Genomic DNA, 13,034 nt, shown 5'->3' with positions numbered 1-13,034 from the left:
TGTGCACCCATTCACTCCCAGGCTGGTGTTCACGTTTATTCTTTATGCCCTTTCAAAATATCTCATGAAAACAAGCCACTCTGCAACTATACGTTGCAGTGCCAGGGTGACTAAATAAACTAAGACTAAAAATACGCCCCGGCCTTCCGCGGCGCTAGACTCTATGGTTTGTTGATTTCCCGTTCCTCGATGTCCAAAGTGCTGTCGGAGACCGCCGCTTGAAATGTATAAAACCCCATGACAGGAAACGGGGGCGGGGGGGTGGGGGGGGGCCGGGGCCTCCATCGACCAGGCCTGTCGACGGCTCACCATCGCCATGGCGGTGTAATCGCAGTACGTGCTCCTTAACATTCATGCCGAGCGTGGCGAGGGGCCCCTGACGTGGTTTGGAGCGGTGGGAGCTGATTGTTATCAGGATATCAGCCGCCGGTCGTCCGAGCCCAGGGGGCCCCCACGCATTTTTACATCAGAGGCTAAAGCTACGTCGTCTTGGAAGCTCTGCTAAACCGCAGCTCAAAGAGAATTTTTTTTCATCAGCAGCGTTGTTGAAACCACACAGAACGGAATGCTATACGCCGGGAGATACGCTGCGCTGTTTCTCCAAGCTTCTCTCCAAGCCGATCCGATCGCCTGACGCGGAGCAGTGAGCTAAAACACGGTTGGCATTTCACGGGTTCCCTGCAAAAACATTCCAGTGAACAAGCCTCCCTTGCACATGTACACACGCACCCCCCCCCCCCCCCCCCTGCCCCCCCCCCCCCAAACCCAACCACCCTCACCCTTCACTCCTTTCCTTCCACAAAAAAAAAAAGACAGCCAGACTTCCTAAAGCATTTATGGCCCTCTAGGTGTTACTCTAGGGGTGGAGGACAAACGGCTCTGGGAGATCATGACTGGTGATTTAAGCAGAGCTCAGGGACTCCCATGGAGAGAGAGAGGAGACGCCGGGGAGCTGCCGCTGGCAGATGCTTCCCTCTCACACCTCCTGGAGCACAGGTCTAGCCTGCTCTCTTGTCTGGGTGGGCCCTGCACACACGTAGCGGCCCCTTTTGACCCCCAGCGCCACCACAACAGGTTATGGAACAATACATGGAGCCCCAGGGGGAATGTTCCTTTGACGCTCCAAATCCAGTTGGGAATGCTGCTTATTTTTCTTTCATATACTTTACAATGGCATAATAATAGTAGGCATAATGATGGTAATCTAGGATATAATTGATCTTGTAATCATATTTCTGGATATTATGATGTATATATTTTATGATCCTTGTGGTTGCTCCGACTACCACAAGTTTTCAAATATAATGCAAGGGAAAATGCAGGAATTTCCGCATATCATTTGACTTTATTGAAACTTGGTTGTAATGGATTCCTATGTAAACTATCTATAACTGTGATATAACTGTTATAGTTAAGTTATTTCATATCAGCATTCAGCCTCCCATCGCCTTCACAAAATGACGTGAAGGTGGTTGAGTAGTCTTCTTTCTGTATATATTTCATATTTATTCCTTCTACCCCTGAAGAACAAAATAACAAAGTGGATAAACAGACCGCCCCCCCCCCCCCCCCCCACGCGCATTGAAAAGTCAGATGGAAAAACATCATCAGGGGGAAGCCACGACAGACGTGTAGCAACCGGTTCGGATAACACGTAAACAAACTCCTAATTTGACAAATTCATTCACCGTCCCTCATCCCCGGGTTCGGGAGGAGTTCTATCACTGGAGACAAGCATGCCAGCCTCCTGCCAGCGATTGTCACCACAGACGGCTCCCCGAAAAAAAAAAAGAGTGAAAACAAGTATGAGGTCACCGTTCACATGACTGAACCCAGCGCTCACAGAATGACCGGCGGCCATTCATTTTTGTGTTGTTGTGTGTGTGTGTGTGTCCCCTAAATGGCGGAACGGTACAGGTCGCTGCTATTTAAATCCTTCTTCACAATGTTGCCTGGTTATTTGATCCGGCTGTGCTCTTGGCGTGAAATGGAAGATTCCATGTGGGGTGTTGTGTGGCCAGGTGAGGGGTGGGGCCGTCTTTGGCCTACATCAACACGCCTCAATCCGACCTGCTCGCTGTCTTACCTCTGGTGGGGTTTAATTGTCCCATGTTTTTTTGGTTTGTTTTGTTATAGCAATTGTGTATATTTGGATTATAATGTAATTGTATGTGAGGGATTTCAGGTGTGTGTGTGTGTGTGTGTGTGCGTGCGTGCGTGCGTGCGTGCGTGTGTGTCTACACTCCTCTAGCTCTTTACCTGGTAGGGAACCAGACACACCCTAATCCCCCAACATCCTGACCAACCAGACCTGTCGCAGCTTGCTTCACAGTATAGACACGACAACCCCTTTTTTTCCCCTCTGAATCACCCACGCAGCCTCGCTCCACCCCCACCCCTCCACCCTCCGTCAGACCTCACTGCCATGGGTGGGCTCCCGAGTGAGTTGACATCCTGGGCACTGCTTTTTCTTTTTTTCTTCTCTCTGCCCTCTGTAGACAAACGCTGTGGTTTTTCAAAACCAGAGACAAAAGTAGTCACTGCAAATTAAAGATGAATTCTCTTTTCACGGCGTGCCGGGGCAAGTCACCCCGTGTGTTTTGAGTGTGAAGGGAGAGAGTCGAAGAGAGGTCGCCTACGACCAGGGAAAGGAGCTGCTGCCTAATGGCTCACACACGTTTTGGTTTGGCTTGGGTTTGTGTACAGGTTCTCAACAGGCTGGAGCGGTGATAGGTACAGTATGTATTGTAGGTGTGTGTGGATATATTGCTGTATCACCATAGCATATAGACAATTGTCTGTCTGGATTGCTGTGAAGGTTAATAGATAGATAGATAGATAGATAGATAAACTTTATTGTCTGTCACGAGTGACAGAAATTCGTCTTTGACAGGCTTGTATAAAAAAAGACACTAAGAAACAAACAGACATTAAAAACAACAATGTTGTGCAATCATGCTAAAAAGAGATTTAAAGATAATTTAGCTTTTATACATTTGTCCATTTAGTGAGGTTTTTTTTGCTCTTTTTAGTTTTCTTTAAAGCATGTGCATGTGCACATTGACGCGCAAACAAATCAAAACAAACCAGGCGGCGGCCAAGATGTAGCTTAGCATAAGCCTACAGTTCATTCAGTGTTCCCTCTGAACACAATGTGTCAGTTATAGGTCTCTCTCCCTCACTCTCTCTCTCTTCTGGGCCCAGTGCTAAAACATCAGCCTCCCTTCCCATTCCGGCCCCTCACTGCAACAGAGGCCCTCAGTGTATTGGCCAGTTCATTAACTTCCTCTTAGCAGACTACACCGCCCATAGGAGTGTGTGTGTGTGTGTGTCTGTGTGCGTGTGAGAACATGGGTGATGGGGGTGAACTAGACTCTAACCCCACTAATAGCAGCATCAATCTCTGAATACCCTTACCCCACACCCGAGGACCACCTTGCACATGCTGTCACTCACGTGGACACACACACACACACACACACACACACACACACACACAGCCTACAGCCCTATTTCCCCGGGTGATGACCTCCTCAGACACATGGTTCCTTTCATTCTGCTCTGAGGGCCGCTTAGAGACACAGCTCCAATGCAACTCCTTGCTTTATGGTTATTCTTCTTCAAAGTGTCCCCCCCCCCCCCAACTCAATACAGACTCGGTGGTCAGAAGCATTGTGTTCCCCATGAAAGGATGAGCTCATTCTAACAGATGATCACAACAAACTAATCAATGGTTGGTGACCCTTGGAGGGGACACGTCACTGCTGTTGCTGGATGTAGAGAGAGAGAGTGTGTGTGTGTGTGTGTGTGTGTGTGTGTGTGTGTGTGTGTGTGTGTTCTAAAACAGATGGCTAACCTCAAAACAGAAAAGTATTTCATGTGGTTTTTATTTAGAATATTATCTAGAATCTTCTCGTTTTCATCATCACCGGTTCAGAAATGTAACCCAACTTTCGGACAGTTAAGCGGGTGCTTGTTGTTCTGAGATTCGCATTAGCACAGTGCTTCAGCGTTGGCACAGTGTTTCATCGTTAGCTCAGTGCTGTAGCATTAGCACAGTGTGTGGGGCGGTCAGAAGGCAGTGACTTTGTTTGTCTTGTCTCTTCACCAGCTGGCAAGTCAGAGCAACAGGGAGGTCAGCCCGCAGATGACTAGATAAGAGTGTGTGTGTGTGTGTGGGGGGCATGGGGATAGCTGGTTTGATCTGGAAGTAGATTCGATTTTCTAAATGTTCTGCTTCTATATTTGTGAGTTTTACCCAATCTTCTCTATGCAACACAATTGCATCTCAGAGCTGATTTCATACGTGGTTTGAGGTTGCCTTAAGGGAGGGAAAATTGGATTTCAAACATGTAGAATGTCTTTAATATACTACTTGTGATATTCCACAGGCTCCATTTGGTACTGCTCTACAGCTAGGCTGTTTCTGGGTAAACAAAGAGCTCTGTGTGTTGTTCAATGTGGAGTTGAGGTCACACTCTAAAGATATCAGCAGGGAACATTAACACAATGACGGGACCTCGGGACTTTGACCGTTCAATATTGACAGCAGTGAAGTCACCGAGGTACACTGGGGGAATATTATTGAGAGGGAAAACTTCCACGCGGTTGAAATCTCAGCCTGCTCTCACAAAGTCTTTCCTTTGTTCTTTGATGTGTTTATTCTGAACAGGAAGCGTCACAAGTTCATAATGGAGGAGGGATACGAGCTGGACCTGACCTACATAACGGAGCGCATCATCGCCGTGTCCTTCCCCCGGGCCTGCTCGGAGGAGATCTACGCACACAACCTGAAGGATGTGACGCGCATGCTGAGGTCCAAGCACGCCGACAACTACCTGGTCAGTAGTGGTCCGCTGGTGACCCCCCCCCCCTCCCCCATCGCCCACCCGGGCCACCGAGACCGCGCTGTCAATCCAAGTGTAAAATAAAATAAATAGTGCAGATGAAGATGTTGATTGTTTTGAAAGAGGCTTTTTTTTTTTCGTGCTATTGATCGACGATGAAGTCGCTGATCATGAGCTCATCCATCACATGAGCCCCGCCCCCCCTCCCCCTCAGTCTCGAGTTCAACAGCCATTGGCATTCTTTTCAGATGTGTCTGCTGCGTCTGATTGGCCCGAGCCTGTTTTGGTGTTTGTTTGTACTAATGTGATGAGTCTAAGGTTAACGAGAGGGGAGACGTTCACTGTGTTATCTCACCGGCTCCTCTCTTGTGTGTGTTTTCTCTAGACTATCAACCTGTCAGAGAGGAGAGCCGACCTGTCCAGGATTAACTCTAAGGTACTAAGGTCGAAGGAACGCTTGACTTTGAGCCACATCAGAGTTCATACCAAAAGAAGCAGCCATGACGAGAATATCAACCCACATACACACCGGTCAAGAATCGATACCCCTCCCTTAGGTGGGCTGGGTGGGCTTGTTGAGACTAGAATGGATATTATTGAACCATCTGTGTCTCACCAATCATGTGAAACACTGAATGAGTCACCGGTGGGGTTACACCTCGGCCACTGTGTAGAGATAGTGTGTGTGTGTGTGTGTGTGTGTGTGTGTGTGTGTGTGTGTGTGTGCGTGTGTGTGTGTGTGTGCGTGTGCATGTGTGTGTGTGTGTGTGTGTGTATACACACTCCCTCAAGAGCATACGTGAAATACATTTGATTTATTGTGTGTGTGAAATTGTGTGTGTGTGTGTGTGTGTGTCATAACGTGTACGTATGTGATTGCAGACTCTGGACACGGGCTGGCCTGACATGCACGCTCCACCTCTGGATAAGATCTGCACCATCTGCAAGGCCATGGAGGGATGGCTGAACACAGACCCGCTGCACGTGGTGGTCATCCACTGTAGGGTATGTACACCCCCCCCTCCCCCCCCCCCCCAATACATTATCTTGCTGTATTATTATTAGTACACTAGGGGACACATGCTGGATGTTATTTTTATGAATGGTGCCATTACTGTGTTATGATAGAGCCGTTTTGAGCCATGTACATGGTGTATTTAGATTTCACAATCATGGAAAAAGAGATTGTAAATGTGGCATGCAAAGTAAATATGATTTTTCTCTGTAATTTTAGGGCGGCAAGGGGCGGATTGGAGTGGTTATCTCATCGTTTATCCACTTCACCGATATATCCGCCAGGTAAATAATACTTTTTTTTTTTAAATGATGTTGCCATAAAATCTAATCGTTTGAAATGAGCAATTATCTTCTGATGGCTAAAGTGGTCCAATGTTATTCCAAAGTATTTCTTGGAAAGGATTCCTAGTTCCATAGACCGCAGGCGAACCCTGTGCTCAACCAAAAACCGCAAGAAAAAAACCATTGACACGTTCAGATTTGGGGTCAAAGTGAGTCAGTCAGTGAGCACAAGAAGAGTCAACTTGGAAGAAATGAACCGCAGCTTTTCACCGTGATTCACTGCTTACGGTGCGAGCGTGAATCGACCCAGAACTATTCGAATGATGAAAATAGCTTTGGGCTCTGGTGTCAATTTCTTACATTCAACGTTTCATCACTGTCTTTCTGGAAACCAGAAAACGAACACGTAGTTTGAGCAGGGAGCGACGTAAAGAACAAAGGGCGGCCATGCTTGTGATGTGTCCTCACTGTCTGCTCAAGAGATTTAGAATCGCTGCTGTTTGTCTAATCCCTCTTCCAGAATCAAAAACAAGGGCAAACGTTTCTTCAGCACAAATAGAAAGAAACCCCAGCAGGGAGTGTGTGTGTGTGTGTGTGTGTGTGTGTGTGTATGTATGTGTGTGTGTGTGTGTGTGTGTGTGTGTGTGTGTGTGTGTGTATTGGTCTTATTTGCCCAAGTAAATCTTTTCAACACACACAGCCATGGACCTGATACTCGTAGCCCTCCACAGCTATTGGCTAACCAGACCTCACTTCCTGTTATTGTTTTCTGTTGTTGAAAAGCTAGAGAGAGAGAGAGAGAGAGAGAGAGAGAGAGAGAGAGAGAGAGCGGGAATCAAGCATGGGGTCGGGGGGGGTCGGGGGTCACGGCAGGTTAAAAAATAAAAGCACAGCGACGATGAGCAGCTACAGGAAGAGATAGTGGGACAAAAGCGGGAGATTTGCACAAAAATAGATGGGCGAGCGAGAGACAACGAGGGAGAGAGAGGAGCACCGGTGCCGAAAGGTCCCCTGTTGGTTCTAGTCGTGGTGGAATGGCAGCGCTGTGTACACACTCCTGGCCTCCCTCTGTCCTCTGTCCCCCCTCTGTGTTGGCTTAAGGAGGCTATTGTTCTACTCCCTGTTGGACCCCCCTGCCCCCGTCCCCCGTCCCCCGTCCCCCGTCCCCCACTCGTCACTTTCCCCCTCTCGCCCCACTCGCCACGCGTATGTTTATTTATTTGTGTGTGTGTGTGTGTGTGTGTGTGTGTGTGTGTGTGTGTGTGTGTGTGTGTGTGTGTGTGTGTGTGTGTGTGTGTGTGTGCACGCGTTCACGTGTGTTTGTGTGTTCATGTGTGTGATCATATATGCCTGTGTCTGTTTGAGTGTGCCCATGCACATGTGTGTGCAGACATGCATGCCTTTTGTGTTCCTAACATGTGTCTCTGTAGGTGTTTCTTAATGTGTGTGTGGGGTTGTTTCTGTCTGCGTGTTTGAGTCAGCAGCACGTGTCTACGGCGGTTTCCGGGGCGGGGGGGGGAGGGGAGGTACTAGATTTAATGATGATGATGATGATGATGATGATGATGATGCTAGCAGAGCAAGGGGCTGGGGGGGGGGGGGATACTGATGACTCCAGGTTCACAAGCCATGAGAGAGTTGAGAGTTTGTAGTTTGAATCCCTGCTTTTTTGTTGCTGTAGCGCCGACCAGGCTCTGGACCGCTTCGCCATGAGGAAGTACTACGATGACAAGGTCTCCGCTCTGATGACCCCCTCGCAGAAACGGTACACCCCCTGTGTGTGTGTGTGTGTGTGTGTGTGTGTGCGCGTGTGTGTGTGTGCACCAGATTAGGAACCATTTTTAACAAGCACTCCTTTTGCCCACTTGTTATACGTGTCGGGACATTGTGGATCATTTCCAGGGCAATTTTTATCAAATGTTGGAAAATGCTTGGACTCGTTTTGCAAATACAGAGTAAACTACCAACGTCTTTTCACAGGGGCCGTAAACTGCTTAAATATCTGTCAAAATAATCGCCGTCAGTGTTTTTCCTTTCCCATATCGTTCCGCCCTAGCGCTTGCGTGAAACGCTGGGTTCAAAGCCCCACTGTTCTGGAATACCGTGCAAGATTGTAATTATCAGTTGTGCTCCCATGAGTGTCCCTTTTTTTTCTTTATTTTTCACGGCCCCTTCCCTTTGGTGTCCCTAGCAGTGACACCTATCCTCCTGTCACAGAGCCGGTGTGCATCGTGACAATAGACTGCATGACTATGAACTGTTTTGCCCACTATCCCCCACACCCCCCCCCTCCCTCACCACCTCTCCTGCCCACAGACTTTTGAAAAACGCCGGGGTCGAAAATAAAACCAAACCATTGTATGGTCGGGTTTTGGGAACGGGAATGGGATCTCGTGGTGGCCGGCTGGTAATCTTAAACCCTGGGCATGGGCCCCTGAGTCACGGTGACTCACACACGGAGCCACTACCTGTGGCCAGACACGTAGCCTCACACACACACACACACACACACACACAGACACACACAGAGGGGCGTTCTTTTCTCTTTAACACTTCCCCGAAACCGTGTCCCGAGTGGATGGTGAGATCCGGCTGCTGCCTTGGGTCCCAGCGCGTGTGTATCTCAAGACACGCACACGCACAACGCCCATTGGGTTGTGCGTGTGTGCGTGTCTTAAGATACACACGCCGAAACCTACGCAGTGAGGATTACGTTAGGATGGATTACATTAGCATGCATTGTTGTCTCTAAACAGTGAAAGTAATCACCTTAGACAGTGCACTCACGTTAAAAGGCAAAACAACACCAAACAACCTGTTTAGAACAAAAAGTCCAATGAGCAAAGAGCACAATGAGTGCAATGTGGATTGTTTCAGTCTGTTTATTTTATGAGGCAGTTGGACTAGAGGAGTTGACGATATAAAGGGTTTTTTGTATTTCATATTCTGGATCTGTCGGGGTTTTCTGGGTCAACGGGAAGCAGATGTGAATTCAGTGGAGCGGCGTGAAGCTAATTTGTTAGCATTAAAACGACCGGCGCCGTGTTGCTGCTGTCGTCGTTGCTGTTGTTGTTTTTCTACTCGTGCTTCATTTTGTTAATTCGTTTTGTCCAACTGGTTCTCCGCCTGGCAGGTACGTGTGGATCCTCAACAGCCTCCTGAGCGGCTCGATGAAGATCAACGCCTCGCCGCTCTTCCTCCACTGCATCGTTCTTCACGGCCTCCCAAACTTTGACGCCAGCGGGGGTAAAAAAAGAAAAAAAACACAACAACAACAACCCGACAGCCATGTCGACTGTTTAACCGCTGCAAAAGGATCAAGCCCGGAGCCCGCTCCAAATGAACGCCAAGACATTAGCACCGCAAGGCTGCTCGAGACGACAAACCACATCAGAGACGCGCAGCAATAAACAAAATATAGGCTTATCTGGGCTGTTTAATGTAACTCTTTGTAGGTGGCTTGTATCTTTCTTGCCATGGGACGCACATAAACATATAAACACACCCTCTCTCTCTCTCTCTCTCTCTCTCTCTCTCTCTCACTAGTGAACTCTCTGCCGTGTGTGTGTTTGTGTGTGTGTGTGTGTGTGTGTGTATGTGTGTGTGTGTGTGGCTACACACACACACACACACACACACACACAGACACACTGAATTACATAAACAAAACTGCAGAGAACTGCATTACGGTGTCTCAGTAAGCCTGAGGGAATCCACGCCCAGGGTTTTTTTCCGTATAAATTGATGTTTTGACTCGGCATCGCGAGACGGCCACAGTCGTCATTATGTTGTGAAACAAAAAAAAGTTTTTTTGCTTGAAAACACGAGCTTATCTCCCATCAGCCGGCTTAGCCGCCAACCATACACAATCGTACGAAAAGTCACACGTATTTTTTCCTTTGTGTATCTGGTTGGCATGATTGTGTACATACAGGCTCTGCATCAATTGAGATAGCCCAACAACATGCATTCTTTGGTTCTGATTCCCAGTGCATCTTGTCAATATTGATTACAATAGTGGCGGGAAACGTTCCAAGTGTCAGCGCTTTGTGTTCTTTACCGACGATGAATGACAAGCTGAATTAAAACACTGCGTCCCTCACAGTGTGCCGCCCGTACCTGAAGGTGTACCAGGGAATGCAAGCTGTGTACTCTTCAGGGGTCTAGTAAGTAGGTTGCCAAATATTACAAAAGTATACATATATTAAGAGTATTAATATATATATATATTTATATATATATATATATGTTAGTATTAGTATTAAGTGTGTGATATTGGTTCATAGACATGTTTCTATTTGATTCTATTTGTCTTTCTACGTGACGTCTTTCTCTGCAGCGTATTTCCATGAAGCGTCTATTTCATGCTTTTTTGACATGATGTGTTTCTGTCATGATTCAACATGGTGATGTCTCTCCAGTTGACTGCTTTCTATGGGATGCGTTTAAACACAGTGTCCTTCCATGAAACATTATTTCATGTAACATCTTTTTATGCCACATCTTTCTATCACATCTTTCTATATCTTCTTACAAAATGTCTTTTTTCACATATTTCTGTGTGAAATCGTTCAACGTGACATCTTGACATCTATGACTGCTTTCTACGTAACGTGTTTCTCCATGATGGCTCTCCTCTGCTTGTCTTCTCCCTCCCTCCTACAGTCACATTGGACCGGGCCACAGGGACCGGCTGTGTATTCCCCTGGAACCAGCACAGCTGCTGAAGGGAGACATCATGGTAAGGGGACAGATACATACAGTAGTGTAACGCAACACCAGCACCAGCACCAGCACACTGTCTCTTCACCTCCCAACAGTCAGCATTACAGAGCCTCTCCCTGAACCCCCACCATTTAGTTTGTTGTGTTTGTTTTCCTGAACAGATCAAATGCTACCACAAGAGCGACGTGACGTCGGAGCGCGAGGTGGTTTTCCGCCTGCAGTTCCACACGGGAGCAGTGCAGGGCTACAGCCTGTCGTTCGACAAGGAAGACATGGAGGCCGCCAACAAAGGTACGTACATGATGTGGGTGAATGGAAGAAGACTACAGGTCCCAGCATGTCTTGTCGATCGGCCCCCACCAGCACCTCTCACCCCTCCTCTCCAGTAGTGAAAAAAACAAAACAAACACCAAAACACAGCCTGGAATAATTAGACTACCAATTTAGATTTCAAGGTAGCTTGTTAATGTTGTTTATCCTCTAATGTGTCACGTTATTCAGGATTTCTTCTGCTGCACCATTGCATCGGACTTCCCGGTTTGCTAGTTGGAGCCATCACTCACGGCATTCCTATGTGTTGACTTTGCAGATCCCAGATTTCCGGATTACGGCCGAGTGGAGCTGGTGTTCACAGAGGGCCCGGAGAGGATCCCAGGTATTGAACTCATTTACTAGGGAGATATATGGAGGGGGGGGGGTGGGGGGGGGAGGGGGAGAGACTGACAGAGGCACAGAGACGGATAGATTGAAACGGTGATAGAGAGACTGAGGCAGACGCAGAGAGAGAGACAAAGAGAAAGATGGAGAGATGCAGGAGGAGAGACGGAAGAACACAGACGGAGAGATTGAAACAAAGATAGAGGGACTGAGCGGTGCAGGGAGAGAGAGAGACAGAATGACAAAGACGGATTGAAACAAAGCTACAGAGACACCGAGGGACACGACGAGATGCAACGACAATGAGAGAAAGAGCGGGAGAGAGAGACAGAGAGAGATAAACAGAAAAATACATCTGAAAACACAGACAGACAGACAGGCAAAAGAGAAAGACAGACAGAGAGTGAGAGAGATACAAACTGAGACAGGCTGGGGGTCTTCCTCTCCCACCTGGCATTCCTCCTCCATACTGTCCCCCCCCTGCCAAACCTCCCTTCCTGTCTCCCGCAGAGACAGGAAGTGGAGAGTCAAGTGTGCTGACAGCGCACAGGAGCAGGGCCTCATGTGACACCCACCCAATAGAGATTCCATGTGTGTTGATGTTTGTTCATGGGGGGGGGGGGCGGTACCTCCTAGAATACATGTGTTATACATATCCAACCTTGTTTTAATGTGTCTCTCAATGGAATTCTCATTCCAAAAACAATAAATAAAAGGATTTTAGAAAAACAAAAAAATCGTTTGGTTCTTTTCAAAGCCGGTAGCATGGCTTGCAGCATTTCATCCTGGGAAGATTTTTGTGGCTTAATAATGCAATTTCTGGGGTGCCCCGGTGGCTCACCGGGTAGAGCGCGTACCATTAAGGCTCAGTCCTGATCGCAGAGACCCGGGTTAGATTCCTGCCCGTGGTCTTTTGCTGCATGTCCCCCTCCCATCTCCCCTATCTCCCATACCTTGCTGTCTATCTCACTCTATCATAAAAAGCAAAAAATCGAATCAAATCTTCTTTCGTCTGCAGATGCTGATCGTTGGCACAACGGTGCCGATGTCATGGTGGACTACAACACGGCCGACCCCATCCTGCGCTGGGACTCGTACCAGGACATCTGCGACGGAGAAGGTACGACCACCACTACCGCCGTGCCGCCAAAGCTAACACCCTTACCACCCGTGTTCCCCGGCATTAACACCACACCTGCGTGTCCCCGTCTACATGGAGAGTGAACCCTTGGGCGATGGCGCGTGATCCGTCAGGCCCTCTCTCCAAGGTCGCTGCATCTGTCTTTGTCATCATCATCTCACGTCCATCCATCTCACTCTCTCTCTCTACACACACACACACACCACTCATTCTACTGTTTTTCTCTCTCTGGGGTGTTACCATGGCAATGACTCTGATTCTGTCCACTGCTCAGGCCAGCTTGGCCTCTCCACTACTATCATTAGAGTCCGGGCGGGGGGGGGGGGGGGTGCTGCTACATGATCACATTAACATGTGTGCCCTCG

At 48.1% G+C, this 13,034-nt stretch overlaps 1 protein-coding gene across 2 annotated transcripts in view; it reads left to right on the top strand.

The window, feature by feature from the left end:
- Nucleotides 1-13,034, top strand: part of tns3 (tensin 3) — a 35,839-nt gene that overhangs the window by 2,310 nt on the left and 20,495 nt on the right. For both annotated transcript variants that reach the window (XM_084481309.1, XM_084481308.1), the window contains exons 2-12: nt 4,673-4,841; nt 5,233-5,283; nt 5,730-5,852; nt 6,082-6,146; nt 7,828-7,911; nt 9,280-9,392; nt 10,252-10,312; nt 10,812-10,887; nt 11,033-11,162; nt 11,461-11,526; nt 12,547-12,648. In XM_084481309.1, the coding sequence (XP_084337435.1) occupies nt 4,692-4,841; nt 5,233-5,283; nt 5,730-5,852; nt 6,082-6,146; nt 7,828-7,911; nt 9,280-9,392; nt 10,252-10,312; nt 10,812-10,887; nt 11,033-11,162; nt 11,461-11,526; nt 12,547-12,648 (1,021 nt within the window). In that variant the 5' untranslated portion in view covers nt 4,673-4,691. The remainder of the gene's footprint in view (nt 1-4,672; nt 4,842-5,232; nt 5,284-5,729; nt 5,853-6,081; nt 6,147-7,827; nt 7,912-9,279; nt 9,393-10,251; nt 10,313-10,811; nt 10,888-11,032; nt 11,163-11,460; nt 11,527-12,546; nt 12,649-13,034) is intronic.

The sequence above is a fragment of the Micromesistius poutassou genome, assembly GCF_964030765.1.
Source record: "Micromesistius poutassou genome assembly, chromosome: 16".
NCBI lineage: Eukaryota > Metazoa > Chordata > Actinopteri > Gadiformes > Gadidae > Micromesistius > Micromesistius poutassou.
This window is presented reverse-complemented; position numbering and strand designations above follow the sequence as displayed.